The sequence below is a fragment of the Leptodactylus fuscus genome, chromosome 11 (genome assembly GCF_031893055.1).
Source record: "Leptodactylus fuscus isolate aLepFus1 chromosome 11, aLepFus1.hap2, whole genome shotgun sequence".
Classification (NCBI taxonomy): domain Eukaryota; kingdom Metazoa; phylum Chordata; class Amphibia; order Anura; family Leptodactylidae; genus Leptodactylus; species Leptodactylus fuscus.
In genome coordinates, this window is record NC_134275.1 from 88,564,298 (window position 1) to 88,583,794 (window position 19,497).

The window sequence follows — 19,497 nt, forward strand, 5'->3', positions numbered from 1 at the left end:
TATTATCTGGTTATTTATCTTTCTCTCTCTCTCTCTCTCCCTCTCTCTCTCTCCCTCTCTCTCTCCCTCTCTCTCTCTCACTCCCTCTCTCTCTCTCTCCCTCTCTCTCCCTCTCTCTCTCCCTCTCTCTCTCCCTCTCTCTCTCCCTCTCTCTCTCACTCCCTCTCTCTCTCTCTCCTCTCTCTCTCCCTCTCTCTCTCCCTCTCTCTCTCTCTCCCTCTCTCTCTCCCTCTCTCTCTCCCTCTCTCTCTCTCCTCTACTCCCCTCTCATTCTCTCTCCCTCTCACTCCCTCTCTCTCTCTCCTCTCTCTCTCTCTATACATATAGTGCAAAAGTTTTAGATAGGTAGCGAAATATGTTTGAAAGTAAGAATGCTTTCAGAAATAGAAGGGTTATTAGATTTGTTATTGATCAAACTGCAACATCCATAGAAGATCTGTGCTTAGTTCTCCAAGATGGCGGCGGGAACAACTTACTTCAGGGTGGTAATTTTTCCCTCAGGGCATGCCGTAATTGTTGTCAGCCTCCTTGAGCCTGAGGAGGGTTGGAGCGTCTATAATGGTGGAAATAAGACTGAGGCGACAAGAGGATAACTCACAGTCTTTACTTGAGATAGAACCAGGTAACACAGAATCCATTTTCTTACGGTGTTACTGCTGTAGACTGGGGGATAAGCCGGTGTCTTACTTAAGTATTCTTGTTAGTTAGTGGGCCGTACTCTCTCACAACGTCTGAGGGGTAAAGATCACCAAGGTTGTCCTTTCTGTCCTGATGTGCAGGTATGGTCATAGCTCTGAGGCCATATACATCTTATCCCTAACACTTCTCTCTGTATCACCAGCCAAGCAGGGATTATTCCCACCTCTGACACCGGAAATGACACAGGACTTGCCTAGGTGGAGCTTGGACTTTGGCTGTTACTTCAGAGGGTATGGAAAGACACCTGGTCTGCTCCTCCTTCCAGGACTCTCTCGGGACATCTCATCTCTCATCAAACAAGATACTTAAAGAATTTATAAAGAACCCCAGGGGGCCACTACAAACCTCAAGTGCTTGAAAACAGCAACTGTTTTGTAAAGTAAAGTCAAAAAGTTCCACTTGGCTGAAATGCATTGTAAGATATGCTGCGTATCACTGCAATTATAGGAGCATTGAACATTGTGTGAACACAGCCTGAATCACTCAACCCACCACGCTTGGCTGTCATTGATGAGCTGGTTCTAAGCATTTACCCTATGATAACATAACGGGCTGCACTTTGGGTTCCACCATAGACTACAGACCATTGAACAATTTTAGGAATTCCACTCCAGCTATAAGCGAGGGACAAATCGTAGCTTATAAGGAAGAGGGGTGATGTCAATATCTGAAGGGTCTTCGTCTGTTTCCAAGTTGAAATTCTGCAGGATGAAGGTGAGAAATAGAAAGATCTCCATCCTCGCCATTCCTTCTCCCAGGCAGATCCTTCGCCCTACAAAGAACAGCAAAATCCAGAACTTTCTTTCAGGTATTTAGTCTTAAACATCAATTTCTTAAATAGTGAAATTAAAGCCGACTTTATCAGCAAAATACATGAGATGTCTATCTGGCCTCATCGCCTGCACGATACCTGCTGAAAATGGTAGAAAAGCTTCATTCTTCCGAAACTCCCCCTTGTCATTCAGGAAATGCCCCGGATCAAATTTTGATGGGTTCTTAAAGTATTTGGGATCTTTCAGTACAGAAGACAGGAAAGGGAACACCGTGGTATCCTGCAATGTAATAATGAGAGAGAACATACAGTATAATATAGAGACAGCCGATGATACAATGGAAGACAAGATATGATATAACAATGAGGAAATGTTACAAATGACATTACACCAAAGAAGTCCTACAGTGTCTTTTTGGTGGATGGGTTACCCAAATATACTGTAAGATAACTATATGTTGGGGTGCTAAGTACGTGAAGAACCAACCACCAAAGGGTTAATCCGCTGCAGCAGCTTCACTATGGAATTGGAGCCTCACACCAATAGAATCAATGGAGGTCCATGAAACGTGGGCTTAGTCATCCAGATGGGAATATTGTATCTACTCTACACTGAGGGATTCCTATGTTAGAAAGCCCTAAAAAGGTGTTTCCTAAAGCAGACAGACATTTAAGACTAAGGCCCCATATATTGAGCCGCAGCGGAAGTGCATTGAGGTTTTTCCCACAGAATGAAATCTCTGCGGACTCTCCGCTTCAGTCACACCGCCATTGTTCCGGTATTAACACCAGCGATTCCGCCACGTGGGGCTTCAGCCTTCAAAGAATGATCTTTTTGTCTCTATTATTTTGTGATGACCAAGATTGGTTAACCAAGTTGTACGGCGACGGTCTTATAAGACAAGGTGTTTATTACAGATGGGGCAGCTCACAAGATTCTTTGCACCAAATATTTGAGGATCCGTCTGCCTGTAGAACTTCGGGACAAGCCATTTTGACATGAAGCAGAATTGCTACTCTTATACTCTGGGGTTAGGAAGGGGATTTATAGGGCTGTGACATCATCGGGGATGCTGGGCAGGGTTTGGGGACGTCCTAACATGTGCAGCGGCCATTTTAGGAAAAAATTTTATTTGTTACCACGAAGCGTGAAGAAATCAGGCTTCCATGGGAATTGAAGTTTTCCTGAAATGTGGATCAAATTCCACTTCGCCAGTTTCGATTCGCTCATCTCTAATTAAGACCTAAAAAAAATACTGCTTGTGTCCAGAAGGCCCCAATAACTTAGAATGGGATCCATGAGCTTTTGTGGTCCTACAGGGCACCAGGGGAGTTCCATTAAGTCTGATGACCAAGGTCAAGGTAATAAATTATTATCATGAATCCTTTTCTCAGACCTTGGGGATCGTGTACCCTCTGAAGTTGGTGGTCTCAGCGGTTGCATGAGGCAAACCCAATGGGACAATGTCTGAATGTCTCTGGATCTCGTGAATCACAGCATCTGTATACGGCATCTTACTCCGATCCTCTAAGGAAGGAGAACGTTCCTGACCGATCACCACATCGATTTCCTTTTGGACTTTGGCTGAGAAGACAGAAATCAATGATTTGGTCAATTTAGATTTACTTTTTATGTAAAAAGGACAGACTTTCTCCTTGGGTCTCTTGTCTCCCTCTAGGCTAATGACACGATGTCCCCTAAGAACAGTATATCATTAGAGTGTACAGGGGCCACTGTGGGGAATAATACTGAGTGCAGGGGCCACTATGGGGGATAATATTGTGTGCAGGGGCCACTATGGGGGATAATACTGAGTGCAGGGGCCACTATGGGACATAATACTGTATGCAGGGGCCACTATGGGACATAATACTGTGTGCAGGGGCCATTATGGGGCATAATACTGAGTGCAGGGGCACTATGGGGGATAATACTGTGTGCAGAGGTCACTATGGGGGATAATACTGTGTGCAGGGGCCACTATGGGACATAATACTGTGTGCAGGGCCACTAATGGGACATAATACTGTGTGCAGGGGCCACTATGGGACATAATACTGTGTGCAGGGGCCATTATGGGGCATAATACTGTGTGCAGGGGTCACTATGGGGCATAATACTGTGTGCAGGGCCAACTATGGGGGATAATACTGTGTGCAGAGGTCACTATGGGGCATAATACTGTGTGCAGGGGCCACTATGGGACATAATACTGTGTGCAGGGGTCACTATGGGGTATAATACTGTGTGCAGGGGCCACTATGGGACATAATACTGTGTGCAGGGGCCACTATGGGGGATAATACTGTGTGCAGGGGCCATTATGGGGCATAATACTGTATGCAGGGGCCATTATGGGGTATAATACTGAGTGCAGGGGCCACTATGGGGATAATACTGTGTGCAGAGGTCACTATGGGGATAATACTGTGTGCAGGGGCCACTATGGGACATAATACTGTGTGCAGGGGCCACTATGGACATAATACTGTGTGCAGGGGCCACTATGGGACATAATACTGTGTGCAGAGGCTACTATGGGACATAATACTGTGTGCAGGGTCACTATGGGACATAATACTGTGTGCAGGGGCCACTATGGGGGATAATACTGTGTGCAGGGGCCACTATGGGACATAATACTGTGTGCAGAGGGCCATTATGGGCATAATACTGTGTGCAGGGGTCACTATGGGGCATAATACTGTGTGCAGGGGCCACTATTGGGGATAATACTGTGTGCAGGGGCCACTATGGGGCATAATACTGTGTGCAGAGGCCACTATGGGGGATAATACTGTGTGCAGGGGCCACTATGGGACATAATACTGTGTGCAGGGGGCCACTATGGGGGATAATACTGTGTGCAGGGGCCACTATGGACATAATACTGTGTGCAGGGGTCACTATGGGGGATAATACTGTGTGCAGGGGCCACTATGGGACATAATACTGTGTGCAGGGGCCACTATGGGACATAATACTGTGTGCAGGGGCCACTATGGGGGATAATACTGTGTGCAGGGGCCACTATGGGACATAATACTGTGTGCAGGGAGCCACTATGGGGCATAATACTGTGTGCAGAGGCCACTATGGACATAATACTGTGTGTCAGGGGCCACTATGGGACATAATACTGTGTGCAGGGGCCACTATGGGACATAATACTGTGTGCAGGGGCCACTATGGGACATAATACTGTGTGCAGGGGCCACTATGGGGTATAATACTGTGTGCAGGGGCCACTATGGGACATAATACTGTGTGCAGGGGCCACTATGGGGTATAATACTGTGTGCAGGGACCACTATGGGGGATAATACTGTGTGCAGGGGCCACTATGGGACATAATACTGTGTGCAGGGGCCACTATGGGACATAATAACTGTGTGCAGGGACCACTATGGGGGATAATACTGTGTGCAGGGGCCACTATGGGACATAATACTGTGTGCAGGGGCCACTATGGGACATAATACTGTGTGCAGGGGCCACTATGGGGTATAATACTGTGTGCAGGGGTCACTATTGGGACATAATACTGTGTGTGCAGGGGCCACTATGGGGGATAATACTGTGTGCAGGGGCCACTATGGGACATAATACTGTGTGCAGGGGTCACTATGGGGGATAATACTGTGTGCAGGGGTCACTATGGGGGATAATACTGTGTGCAGGGGCCACTATGGGACATAATACTGTGTGCAGGGGTCACTATGGGGGATAATACTGTGTGCAGGGGCCACTATGGGGGCATAATACTGTGTGCAGGGGCCACTATGGGACATAATACTGTGTGCAGGGGTCACTATGGGGGATAATACTGTGTGCAGGGGTCACTATGGGGGATAAATACTGTGTGCAGGGGCCACTATGGGACATAATACTTGTGTGCAGGGGCCACTATGGGACATAATACTGTGTGCAGGGGCCACTATGGGGAATAATACTGTGTGCAGGGGTCACTATGGGGGATAATACTGTGTGCAGGGGTCACTATGGGAGGTGATAATACTGTGTGCAGGGGCCACTATGGGGAATAATACTGTGTGCAGGGGGTCACTATGGGGACATAATACTGTGTGCAGGGGCCACTATGGGGGATAGTACTGTGTGCAGGGGGTCACTATGGGGGATAATACTGTTGTGCAGGGGTCACTATGGGGGATAATACTGTGTGCAGGGGCCACTATGGGACATAATACTGTGTGCAGGGGCCACTATGGGGGATAATACTGTGTGCAGGGGCCACTATGGGACATAATACTGTGTGCAGGGGCCCACTATGGGACATAATACTGTGTGCAGGGGTCACTATGGGGGATAATACTGTGTGCAGGGGCCACTATGGGACATAATACTGTGTGCAGGGGCCACTATGGGACATAATACTGTGTGCAGGGGTCACTATGGGACATAATACTGTGTGCAGGGGCCACTATGGGACATAATACTGTGGGCAGGAGCCACTATGGGACATAATACTGTGTGCAGGGGTCACTATGGGACATAATACTGTGTTGCAGGAGGCCACTATGGGGGATAATACTGTGTGCAGGGGCCACTATGGGGGATAATACTGTGTGCAGGGGCCACTATGGGGGATAATACTGTGTGCAGGGGTCACTATGGGGGATAATACTGTGTGCAGGGGTCACTATGGGACATAATACTGTGTGCAGGGGCCACTATGGGGGATAATACTGTGTGCAGGGGCCACTATGGGGGATAATACTGTGTGCAGGGGTCACTATGGGGGATAATACTGTGTGCAGGGGCCACTATGGGACATAATACTGTGTGCAGGGGCCACTATGGGACATAATACTGTGTGCAGGGGGCCACTATGGGACATAATACTGTGTGCAGGGGTCACTATGGGACATAATACTGTGTGCAGGGGCCACTATGGGGGATAATACTGTGTGCAGGGGCCACTATGGGGGATAATACTGTGTGCAGGGGGTCACTATGGGGGATAATACTGTGTGCAGGGGTCACTATGGGGGATAATACTGTGTGCAGGGGCCACTATGGGGGATAATACTGTGTGCAGGGGCCACTATGGGACATAATACTGTGTGCAGGGGCCACTATGGGGGATAATACTGTGTGCAGGGGCCACTATGGGGGATAATACTGTGTGCAGGGGTCACTATGGGGGATAATACTGTGTGCAGGGGTCACTATGGGGGATAATACTGTGTGCAGGGGTCACTATGGGGGGATAATACTGTGTGCAGGGGGTCACTATGGGACATAACAGAGTGTGCAGGAATGCAGCGGGGGGGGGGGGGGGGGAGATCGGTTGGACGTTGTCGGCCAGGGAGGGGGGGGGGGATGTCAAAGTTCGCCATGGGGCCCCTGACATTCCTAGTTATGCCACCGCTTTCAGAGCTAGAGGAAGACGGACAGGGAAGACTACAAATCCGGGGCGCAGCTCATCTACCTGCCTGTCAGTGCCCATCCAGGTGACAGACCTCCCTCCATAGGATGGATATGATGGATCCTGCAGAGAATCTTACTTTCTATTACACAACAAGATCAGAAATTAATTTATAGAAAAAGATTAAGGAAACTGGGGAGAAAATCTCAATTCCTTGTCATCTAATATGGAAAGAATTCCACACCAATTCTGGTTCCTTTATCCATATTCACTTAGTGAACAATTGTACCCTAAAGTGTGAAAGGGATAAACCATGTCCCATATATCGCTGCCTCTCCATGAAAGTGTTTCCAAACACCCTCCTATGGGGCATATATAATCTACTACCGTACAAGTAACAATCCCACACAGAACGTGTATGATCAATATATGTTACTATTCACACACTGACCCTTGTATGTCGGGATATTTGCTCAAGATTCTTAAGCTGTGCCTCAATGTATTGCTTGTTGTTTCTGTTCCAGCAAAGAAGAGGTTCAAGACAGTGATAAAACAAGTTTTCAAAGTGGAATTAGTCTTTAAGATTCATATTCTCCAACCCAGTTTGTAATTCTGACTTATACAAGAGATACAGCAGGACAAATCTTCTTGTAGAATCCAAAAACTGGTCCTTAGTCATGTAGTGTAATAACTCAGGAACACAACTTTTTTTGTTGTTGTTTTTGGATAAATTGGATACAATTGCCTATATAATATCAGCCCTAAAACTGACAACGACCACTATAAATCTAGGAGCAGTCAAATGTTTGGGATTTTTTTTTTTTAGGGGGGGGGGGATTTTGAAATATTTTCAAGAGCATTGAAGAAATCCAGATTTGGGGCTACTGTATCCAATTGCATTTGAATTACCTACCAAAATTGTCCCCTTTACAAGGTTCCCACCGGCCACCAATTCAGAGTCAAAATTAGAAACAAAAATGGCATCATCTTTAGAAGACTCCAGTAAGGAGACCCAAGATAACCCCCAGAATTAACACCAGAAGGGGCTACTTACTTGTCCCCCAAGATTACCATACCTGATGGGATTTTGGGGGCCGATCCACACTATACTGACACTGTACATGATACGTAATTGTTGGGGATCCTTTTACTGTAGTTATTTTACAACCCAAGAACTTTCCCCATTTCTCTCACCTCCTCCATCTTTATAAGGAAACAGTCTATGAAGTCCCTGGGACAGTTCTGGTCGAGAGTCTCCTGATGTTGCTTTACTTTCTCCAGGACAAATGATTTCATAGCAGTAACATTTTGGAAAATCTTCTGGTGTGGTCCTGGGAATTTTCGAATGATAGGGAAGGAGTTAAGCATCTGTAAGGGAGAGAAAAAGAAGACAATACCTGCATAAATCATGTTATGAAGATGACCAGTAGAAACTAGGGTTGAGCCGATCTTGAGATTTCAGGATTGATTTTAAAATCCGATTTCCAATCAGTTTCCAGCCGATCCCGATTGTGGAATTTGCTCGATCACCGATCGGAATCCGATCTTTTCCGATCCCGATCGCTCAACCCTAGTCAATGCTTCTCTATGGGAAAAGTCACTTTTAGGGTTGAGCCAATCTTGAAATAATCTCCGACCTCGATCCTGGTGGAAAAGATTGGGTCGGAATGCCGATCGTGAAATCTGCAGAAGAAGTACAGAAATGATTACCTGGCCAGCTCTGGAGTTGACTAGACTGAAGGTTTCCTTCAACAAGGCAAGAAGTCCAAGAAATTTCTTGTCCTCATATTCAAAACGTTCCCCGAAAACAATGGAACAGATCATGTTGGAAACCGCCAAGGTCAAAAAGTAAGTTGGATCGATAGAAATTCCTGAGATAAAGTGTAAAAACTTATAGTTGAAGGAAATATATCATTTCTGAGGCAATTTTTTGTATTGTATTTCAACCACAATTAAAGGATACCAAAATTCTATATGATGTGTGAGGACAGGACTGTTCCTATAGTCCCTTAACCCCTTCCTGCCTCCACAAATATGTAACATGTGCTACCTATGATACGGGTGTCTCCATATATTGTAGAGAGGCCTTCGGACCCCTCAAGCTCCTATCTTGGCACGACCTATAGCTCGGTATAACAATTTATTGCAATGCATGTTGTGGCAGTCATTGTAGTTCATCCAAGACAAATCTTTATCTAACTGAACAATCTGGAACATTTAGGTCCAACCTGCCTCAGAACTAAACAGTTTGCTCATCTCTTGTCCTGAATTTTCAGTAACAATCGTGGTTTGTTCCCACCTGCAAAGGAGAAGAATTTGTGCAAAAACTGCCCAAAAGTGGGAATTCCGGGCCATGTTGTGCAGTCTCAGTCCTGGACGTTAATGACGATTTTTGACATTTTATCTAGGAGGTATTAACAGTTGTATGTTTATTACCAACCTTTCCTTTTGCTAAACTCTTCCCTTAGGTATCGAGCTTCTTGTTGAATCAGTTCTTCAAGACTTTTTTTTCCCATTCCAAAATTTCTCAGGGTGGTGAGCGTAAAGCGTCGCAGTTGCTTCCAGCGTTCTCCATTGCTTAAAATAATTCCTATTGGCACAAGAGATTGGATGGGCCATAATAATGGATCTTGTGATACAGTAAATTTTACTTCCTAGACTCCATCTCTAACCTCATGGATGAAGACGCCTCGTGTGAAATACTTACCAAATTTTTTGAACAAAATTTCAGCAAAAGGTATTCTCCCTCTATTGCTGAAGACATGGGCATTGTCTATTAAAGCCTCCTTAACAGCATCACACCCGTGTAAGACGACCACGCTCCGGGGACCCATATAAATGGTGAAGACATCTCCATAGGTTTTGGCAAGCTGGAAGAGAAAAACAGACGTGCAAGATGATGGACAGCAGAGGTGACATCCAGAAGTCAAACTTAAAGCCCCAAAATCTGTAATGGGGCTCCTACCTTGTGCCATTTAGAATGACATGTCTATTTTATGTCCCAGGGGGACTGTTGGGACCTCCTCAGGGTCCTGGACCAAGTAGCAACTGCTACCTCTGCACTCCCTATAGATTTGCCCCTGGTGGTATCATTGGGCTGGAGATAAAGCCCCACGGTCAGCAATTTCCATAACAGTAAAGTTTTCTAGACTCATGTAGAACAGTCTGGTCATTTTTGTGTGACAACACCACCCACTGCAGGTGAATTTCCTGATGGACCCCTTAGTCAGTGAAAAGGAGCGGGAATTTGTCTTTGCCCCAAGGGAGGATGGCCATTTACAGTGGGGGTGACAGACCCCTGTTCTTAGGATTGGTAGGGGCCTCAGCTATTAGACCGTCAATAATCAGCAATTGATCCTTTATTCTATGGCTGGTTTTGACGTTCATAAAGCGTTATTGCGAATGTTGTGACATTACTAGAGGGACAGGATAATATAAATGAACAATCACCATTGTCTACTTTAACCTACATTGGTCCCTATTGCCTTCTTTGTGTCACTATACTAATGGCTGTCCATAGTCGTATACTGTTCTAGATTGGTGACCTAAGGATTGACGCTCCTCGTATACAGTAGGAGCCCATATACTTCTACATGGCCTGATTGAGCTTTGCTAAAATACACTGGGGCAGATTTTTTAAGATTGGCACAGTCCTAATAAAGGTCCTATCTGGCGTAAGGCACATCTAATTTATCAAAAAGTTCTGGCCTCTTAATAAAACAGACGCACCCCCAAATGTCCTCTATATATCTGACTCTAGAAAACTGTTGTGAATTATAATAAAAGTGTCGGGCCGAGGCCTCCACCTGACTCTGCCCACATTCTTGGAATATGGTTAACAAGGCGCAGAACAGCGGACATGGAGCACACATATATATATATATATATATATATATATATATATATAAACAAATAGGTCCTTGCACCAAATATTCATCACAATATCACTTGGTACAGACGGGATAATAAATCCCCCCTCTATTTTTAGTATAAATTACACCACTAATCTTTCTGGTGCTCGATGACATCTGATACAATAAACTCCATTATTATTACCTTCATGAGCGACTTGGGCAGTTCTTTCATGTTCAGCTGTAAGACATTTCCTAGAAGAGGGAGCGGACTTGGTCCCGGAGGCATCTCCTTCCGCTTACTGTTCTCCGACCACATGATGAAAAGAATAAGACACATGACACATAGAGCGAGGATCCAGGATCCAGAGTCTGCAAACTCCATTGTCCTGGGTCAGCCAGTAATTGTCACTAAAATACACAAATAGGGGAAATGGTTTGGATTGATGCAATGAGGACACCGTAGACACGTAGAGAATATCAATATCACAAAATAGTATTGTCTTAGAAACCTGATGATCTCAGCAAACACTTATGGAAGAACAAAGGGACTGCACAACACAGAGTAAAGATGATCCAGAATTGGTTACTTAGAGGGGAACAGACATGGAAGGAGAGATAAATAAATCCACTGGTTTTCTTCCCTTTCTTCTCCATTTTGCCCAGACTATAATGAGGACTTCTCCTGACAGCTTCAGAGGCTTCTTTGGCCCCTTGCTCCGGCAACCCATAAATGGCCTCTATATCCAGATCCCAGACCAGAATCCTGGAATATTTAGGATAAATGGAGGGCCCTATAAGAATAGGAATGTAAAGGGTCTGGGATGGGGGGACCTCTGCCCTAAGATATGGGGAGCAATGTACAAAGCAACGTCATCCACATCCTGAAACTTCAAGCGAGAAGATTAAGGACACCAAGGTTTTTCTTGTAAACCTTGCAAAAGTGTCCAGAAAGCCCAATGCAAACCTGAAAGCCGAGCAGACAACGTTCACCAGATCTGTCTCTCCACGACCTGCGACCTCTCTTATAAACGCTGAGATTTTAATCCTCAGATCTTTCCCCACAAGGTTTTTCTCTATCTCTCCTTACTTCAGGTGTGAGCTTGTGGATGTGTCCAGGGATCTGCAGAATTTCGGGTTAAACAGCTTGTGATATTGTTCTGCTCCTCTCCCCGCCCTTGTAGGTTCAGACCTTTACCCTAATAACCAGCGGTGTAAATCCTCCCTCTATGTGACTGGCTGTGCGGCTGCTGCCACTTCCAGCAGATATGGAGGGTCATGTAACATGCAATAATATGTAATGACTAAACCCAAGATCTCTGATTCCAAGGCTTTCTCCAAGATGCAGATGTGTCTGGAAGGAGAATAATGTTGCAGAGACATCTCTTATAGAGTGTGTGTTCATATAATTGGGCGATTAGGAAGATAGTTCCAAACAATTCTGAATATTCATCAGCGTAAGAAGAAACCTGATGAAGTTACTTTGTATCATTTCCATATCACATTCTGTAAATAAGCGGAAATGTCCTGATACATTAGTTAAAGGGATCATCTGGCTTATTAGGAAAGTCGGAGTAAATTTTCCATTTCAGGACTGTTATCAGTCTGGTAGAGCGCTCGCACCCCGCACAGAGAGATCTAGTGTAAATTGAAGTCCTGGCAGCCCGAAATAAGCTGCTGAAATAAGGGGTTGTGTGACTTGGGGACCAGCTCAGGTCAGGAACCCACCAGGACATTCACCTGCAATAATACTACCGGTAGTATATAGTTAGTATTGCACTGTCCCGGAAGACTTTGTCCAAGTGCAATGATCTATAACCCAATGACCATCGGCTGAAGCATCTCCCTCTCTATACACATACACTTATACAGGACCTGTGTATCCAGCATCGCCGCAAGGCAGGGGTCAAAGGTCATATACAAAACTGATCTGTTATTGACAACTATGTCTGATCACTGCAGCAAGTTATGTAAATGGATCAATGTGAGAGTCACAAACAGAAATATTCTTTGGATATCCTCAGCCTATATAATAATACATAGTATATAATGGCAAGCAGTATAGTCTCCATTGACGTCTGCATCTGTGGGTGGTGGAAGCCAGGACCTTCCATAAGAATGGACAATGGTGGGACACTGTGACTAGGTCTGCACCCACAATAGGCAGACTGAGGTCCATCTCCAATTGTTTCAGACACCTCGCACTGTAGAATCTTCATATTACTCTGCAACTTATGCCCAAGGATTATTCCCTAGTAACGCGGCAGAATCGCGAGGTACCAGAACCAGCATGGCAGGGGCAGATGACTATTTGCATGTATATTATGGGGATAACGTCCATCCTTAGGGAGAGACCACCTTTTCAGGTGTGCGGAGACTTATACAGCCATAGTTGCTCCACTGCAAGGGAACATGGGAAGAATATGCAAATCTGTTTCCCAACAGAAACAGCGCCATCCGTAGCTTAGAAATTGATTTGATTATAACCCCGCATTATGCAGTAAAGACTTCTGGGAAAGTCGTGAATGATGTTCAGGGTGCTTCCCATAGAGAGCAGCATAACAGAGGCACTGTCTCCCTGTTTACATCTTGGGAGACAGATTTGCATATTCTTCCTATATTTGCATGTAGAAATAAAGACTCTAACATACTAAGAGAAGATTATTCAATTGGAGTGAGAAGTCTATAATGCATGGCGTCTGGGAGGGGGGGGGGGACTGATGTTAGTGCCATGTAGCTCCTTAGAGCTATGTTGTTGTAACTCCTTAGGCCAGTGCCATGTTGTTGTAGCTCCTGAGGCCAGTGCCATGTTGTTGTAGCTCCTAAGGCCAGTGTCATGTTGTTGTAGCTTCTAAGGCCAGTGCCATGTTGTTGTAGTTCCTTAGGCCAGCGCCATGTTGTTGTAGCTCCTAAGGCCAGTGCCATGTTGTTGTAACTCCTTAGGCCAGTGCCATGTTGTTGTAACTCCTTAGGCCAGTGCCATGTTGTTGTAGTTCCTTAGGCCAGCGCCATGTTGTTGTAGCTCCTAAGGCCAGTGCCATGTTGTTGTAACTCCTTAGGCCAGTGCCATGTTGTTGTAGTTCCTTAGGCCAGCACCATGTTGTTGTAGTTCCTAAGGCCAGTGCCATGTTGTTGTAGCTCCTAAGGCCAGTGCCATGTTGTTGTAGTTCCTTAGGCCAGTACCATGTTGTTGTATCTCCTTAGGCCAGCACCATGTTGTTGTAGCTCCTAAGGCCAGTGCCATGTTGTTGTATCTCCTTAGACCAGTGCCATGTTGTTGTAGCTCCTAAGGCCAGTGCCATGTTGTTGTAGCTCCTAAGGCCAGTGCCATGTTGTTGTATCTCCTTAGACCAGTGCCATGTTGTTGTAGCTCCTAAGGCCAGTGCCATGTTGTTGTAGCTCCTTAGGCCAGTGCCATGTTGTTGTAACTCCTGAGGCCAGTGCCATGTTGTTGTAGCTCCTAAGGCCAGTGTCATGTTGTTGTAGCTTCTAAGGCCAGTGCCATGTTGTTGTAGCTCCTTAGGCCAGTGCCATGTTTTTGTAGCTCCTAAGGCCAGTGCCATGTTGTTATAACTCCTTAGGCCAGTGCCATGTTGTTGTAGCTCCTAAGGCCAGTGCCATGTTGTTGTAGTTCCTTAGGCCAGTGCCATGTTGTTGTGGCTCCTTAGGCCAGTGCCATGTTGTTGTGGCTCCTTAGGCCAGTGCCATGTTGCTGTAGCTCCTTAGGGCAGTGCCATGTTGTTGTAGCTGCTAAGGCCAGTGCCATGTTGTTGTAGCTCCTTAGGCCAGTGCCATGTTGTTGTAGCTCCTTAGGCCAGTGCCATGTTGCTGTAGCTCCTAAGGCCAGTGCCATGTTGTTGTAACTCCTTAGGCCAGTGCCATGTTGTTGTAGCTCCTAAGGCCAGTGCCATGTTGTTTTAACTCCTTAGGCCAGTGCCATGTTGTTGTGGCTCCTTAGGCCAGTGCCATGTTGTTGTAGCTCCTTAGGCCAGTGCCATGTTGTTGTGGCTCCTTAGGCCAGTGCCATGTTGTTGTAGCTCCTTAGGCCAGTGCCATGTTGTTGTGGCTCCTTAGGCCAGTGCCATGTTGCTGTAGCTCCTTAGGGCAGTGCCATGTTGTTGTAGCTCCTTAGGCCAGTGCCATGTTTTTGTGGCTCCTTAGGTCAGTGCTATGTTGTTGTGGCTCCTTAGGCCAGTGCCATGTTGTTGTGGCTCCTTAGGCCAGTGTCATGTTGTTGTAGTTCCTTAGGCCAGCGCCATGTTGTTGTAGTTCCTAAGGCCAGTGCCATGTTGTTGTAGTTCCTTAGGCCAGTGCCATGTTGTTGTAGCTCCTAAGGCCAGTGCCATGTTGTTGTAGTTCCTTAGGCCAGTGCCATGTTGTTGTAGCTCCTTAGGCCAGTGCCATGTTGTTGTAGCTCCTTAGGCCAGTGCCATGTTATTGTGGCTCCTTAGGTCACTGCTATGTTGTTGTGGCTCCTTAGGGCAGTGCCATGTTGTTGTGGCTCCTTAGGCCAGTGTCATGTTGTTGTGGCTCCTTAGGCCAGTGCTATGTTGTTGTGGCTCCTTAGGCCAGTGCCATGTTGTTGTGGCTTCTTAGGCTAATGCCATCTTGTTGTAGCTCCTTAGGCCAGTGCCATCTTGTTGTAGTTCCTTAGGCCAGTGCCATGTTGTTGTAGCTCCTTAGGCCAGTGCCATCTTGTTGTAGTTCCTTAGGCCAGTGCCATGTTGTTGTAGCTCCTTAGGCCAGTGCCATGTTGTTGTAGCTCCTTAGGCCAGTGCCATGTTATTGTGGCTCCTTAGGTCACTGCTATGTTGTTGTGGCTCCTTAGGGCAGTGCCATGTTGTTGTGGCTCCTTAGGCCAGTGCCATGTTGTTGTAGCTCCTTAGGCCAGTGCCATGTTATTGTGGCTCCTTAGGTCACTGCTATGTTGTTGTGGCTCCTTAGGCCAGTGCTATGTTGTTGTGGCTCCTTAGGCTAATGCCATCTTGTTGTAGCTCCTTAGGCCAGTGCCATGTTGTTGTGGCTTCTTAGGCTAATGCCATCTTGTTGTAGCTCCTTAGGCCAGTGCCATGTTGTTGTGGCTTCTTAGGCTAATGCCATCTTGTTGTAGTTCCTTAGGCCAGTGCCATGTTGTTGTGGCTTCTTAGGCTAATGCCATCTTGTTGTAGTTCCTTAGGCTCACAGAACCAAATTCTACTTGTATAGTAATTGGTGTGAGTTTGGTTCTTGGACTGTAACTATGTAGTAAGCTTGGTGCCCCATTAGCATCCATATAAAAGTCCATCACCTCCATCCTGTAGTATCAGCGGGTTAGGCGCATTACTGACCAGCTGGCAATACTTCTTGTATCATCCACTGACTGACTAATTTATTGTATGTTCTCTTTCTTTAAGAGGTTCTTCAGCAGCTGCGGTTTATATTGCACCTTACTTTGCTCCAGATGCTGCAGACTTTATTTTATGAACATGGATGGCATTGAATAAATGGTGGATAGGAATGTTTCCCTTTAAAAAAAAAAAAAAAAAGTTCAAAAAGAGCTTCTGCAGCAGCTGTGTATATGATGAGGAATACAGCCTTCACCACTTGCTTAATTCACTAAGTAAATAACAATGTGTATACTGATGTACTAAGGTCAATTACAGAGATTGGTCAATCATTAGTTTAGACAACACAAGATGACTGTGCAGTTCTCGTCTCTGCTGTTTAGTATCCGGCGTAGTCACATTTTGCTAATTCCTGCACAGAAGCGACGTCCACGTCACTGTGTTACACCACAGCCCTTCATCTCTATGTGGGGATGGACTATGGTGGTGTCATCTCCATTCTGGCTTATATAAGTGCAGTCAGACTCACAATGTTGCATCCAGGTTTACCACATTTGTTCCAACTAATTCGGCAAGGGGGCCGGGCTTATGTGAAAATAGATGTGGCAGAAAAGCCGTAATCGTACTTAGGCTGAATGTAAATAAGGACATGTTGGATATATGTTGTATGTTTACTGTATATATTGCACATACCATAGCTTTCTATGAGCCTCTTCCCTTAAAGGGAATGTCCATGAACTGGAACAACTCGTTGGGCAGCCGGGGAGGTATAAATAATAATAGAAGCCCTGAGGTTCACATGACCAGTGGAGCCAATCAGTGGCCTCAGTGGTGGCTGGTAAGAGACCGGTGACATATGTGAGTGACATCACAAGTCCTTCTACTGCAACTGCCGAGTCCACTGCCGATGCTTTTCCATGGTGTTTTGCACCTCTTTATTGTGAATGTAGCTTTAGTCGTCTTGTGAGGGTCAAGGTTTCTGGCAACACGACCCCTGCATGAGGTGGAAAGGGCACCAGTGGCAGAAAACACGGACACGTGATTGTATTATCCCAAAGGTTGATGCAATTTCTGGACAACCCTGTCAACCATCCACTCTAGGATGTCTCACTGATAGGGTTGAGCCGATCTTGACTTTTCAGGATCGATTTTGAAATCCGATTTCCGATCATTTGTCTTTCGAACCCGATCCCAATGCAAGTCAATGGCATTTTTTTATTAATCGGAGATTGGATTTTAAAAACAATCCTATTCACTATACAGCATGGAATATAACAAGGGAACACTGTAATTGTTAGAATCCACGCTGTGTAGTGAATCACTAAGTAGCCAGAGGATTTTTTTTAATCCTCTGGCTACTTAGTCCACCCTGGTGTCCACTTACCTGCAGAGATGGCTGGTCTGGTGCCCGGTGTTGTCCTTCTTCGCCTCGCTGCCCCCACTTCCCAGTTTAGGAGAGTGTGGGTGGGTACAGGGCGGGGAGACGTGACGTTTCCCCTCCCAGTACCTGCCCATACTCTCCTAAGCCACAAGCCCCGCCTTCTTCCTAGCTCTTTAACACTAACCTGGGAGTCAGGGGCAGCGAGGCGAAGAAGAATGAGAACACCGGGTACCGGACCAGCCATCTCTGTACGTAAGTAGCTAATAGAGATGTTAGCTAGTCTCCCATTAGAATGAATGGATGCAGCTGGCGCGCAAGGGGTTAAGGCCGTGTTCCGGCTGCTTCCATTCATTCCTATGGAACCGCAGCGGAGCTCAGTGTGAAGGCTAGCATCATTAGCTCTTCCCACAATGCTTGGCCAGTAGCAAAGAATTGTGGGAAATAATCACCAATCTCGATCCCACCTAAAAAGATTGTGTTCGGAACACGATCACTCAACCCTACTCACTGCTCTTTGTGTAGTCATGGCCCGAGGTGACCTGTAAACTAATGGTAAGAAAGTGCAGCAAAGTGGTATCTTTAGTAAGGTTGAGCCAATCTTGAGATTTCAGGATCGATTTTAAAATCCAATTTCCAATCATTTTCCACGATCCCGACCACTCAACCATAATTGTATATTATATATACGGTGGGGTTGAGCCGATCTTGAGATTTCAAAATCAGATTTCCGATTATTTTCCAGCTGATCGCGATTGTGAAATTAGCTCGATTGCCGATCTTTCCCGATCCCGATGGCTGAACCCTAATCTTTAGACTAGTGGTGCACGGTTATTTCAGCCCTGACGTGTGACCAAGGATTCTTATGTGACCCTGTGACTCATTCCCCAATGTCAGTGCATGGAGTCGCACGGTCACCCTCCGGGTACTGCCATTCTTAGTGGCAAAAAGATAGTTTCACTTCCTCTTTCTACTGATTTGTGCGCCACAAAGTGTAAACCCCAATGTCCCCCAATGTGTAAACCCCATCAGTAAGCAGCACATATCAGAGCTCGCCCCCGCACCGCCACCCGCACAATCCAGAGCTCAACTGAATTTTGCACAATACTAAAAACAGGGAACTATGGAAACATCGCTCTATCTATGGAAATATTATTATTATTATTATTTATTTTTTATTATTATTTATTTATATAGCACCATTAATTCCATGGTGCTTTACATTTGGGGATTGGGGGGAAATATATTGTATCATTACCTCCTTGCTAAACAGTTCATATTAGGGGACTACTTAAAAGCAATTCCCTAACATATTGGTCTGAATGGGAACTATTCGGTGACTATTACAGTATTATTCAGTATTACTTATGTGTGGGACTATTACAGTAATAATGCTATTATCCCCGGGGGGCACTAACTATGTGGTGGGGCTATTACATGTGTGTGGGGTGCAATTAGGGCACTATTACAGTAATGGGGTCCGCTTCACCAAGTGTGCACGAAGCCTTACGTGAGCAGCGATCGTCTTGTTGTATCGTCGATCACCTTTGTTCTCAACACAAATCTTCAGGATTAAATGAACAGGAAATAAATTTGACATTGTGACCGAAAGAAAAGGTTCAGTTTATTGACAACAATTGAATAAGCACAACATGGCGGACAAGAGCCAGCAGCTGCCACTAGCCACGGTTCATCTGGTCACTTGTATACTGCCCCTACACACGACATACAGTATATACCGTCTTACAGAGAAAGGCAACACTCTTACTAACAATATTAGAACAAAACAGTGCAGAGACACGTCAATACTGTGATATGTAACATGAAATACGTGTAATATGTGAGTAATGAAACATGTAATCTAACTAAACCTATATAAGTATATAAAACATGAAGTATACTGAGTGATGGTCCACAATGTGCTTGGTAACATCTTACTAATGGCGGCACAAACAGTGGGGGTGCAAGTAACGCTTTCTAAGTCACCATGGGCAACATGTCTGATAAATCTGTCAACTGTTATTAGCGAATGAACGAGTCTCTCCAGATTGTCGTATTAGGTAACAGTTTGGTAAATGCGCTA

At 45.6% G+C, this 19,497-nt stretch overlaps 1 protein-coding gene across 1 annotated transcript; it reads right to left on the reverse strand.

The window, feature by feature from the left end:
* Window positions 1-455: 455 nt before the first annotated feature.
* Window positions 456-11,785, reverse strand: LOC142184156 (cytochrome P450 2C8-like). The gene is made up of 10 exons (XM_075258887.1): window positions 11,680-11,785; window positions 10,918-11,123; window positions 9,569-9,731; window positions 9,302-9,451; window positions 8,572-8,732; window positions 8,038-8,229; window positions 7,305-7,437; window positions 2,869-3,056; window positions 1,610-1,751; window positions 456-1,471 (listed from the first exon to the last, which is right to left on the reverse strand). The coding sequence occupies exons 2-10, from the start codon at window positions 11,095-11,097 to the stop codon at window positions 1,314-1,316; spliced, it is 1,467 nt and encodes a 488-aa protein (XP_075114988.1). The 5' UTR covers window positions 11,098-11,123; window positions 11,680-11,785; the 3' UTR covers window positions 456-1,313.
* Between the last annotated feature and the right edge of the window lie 7,712 nt (window positions 11,786-19,497).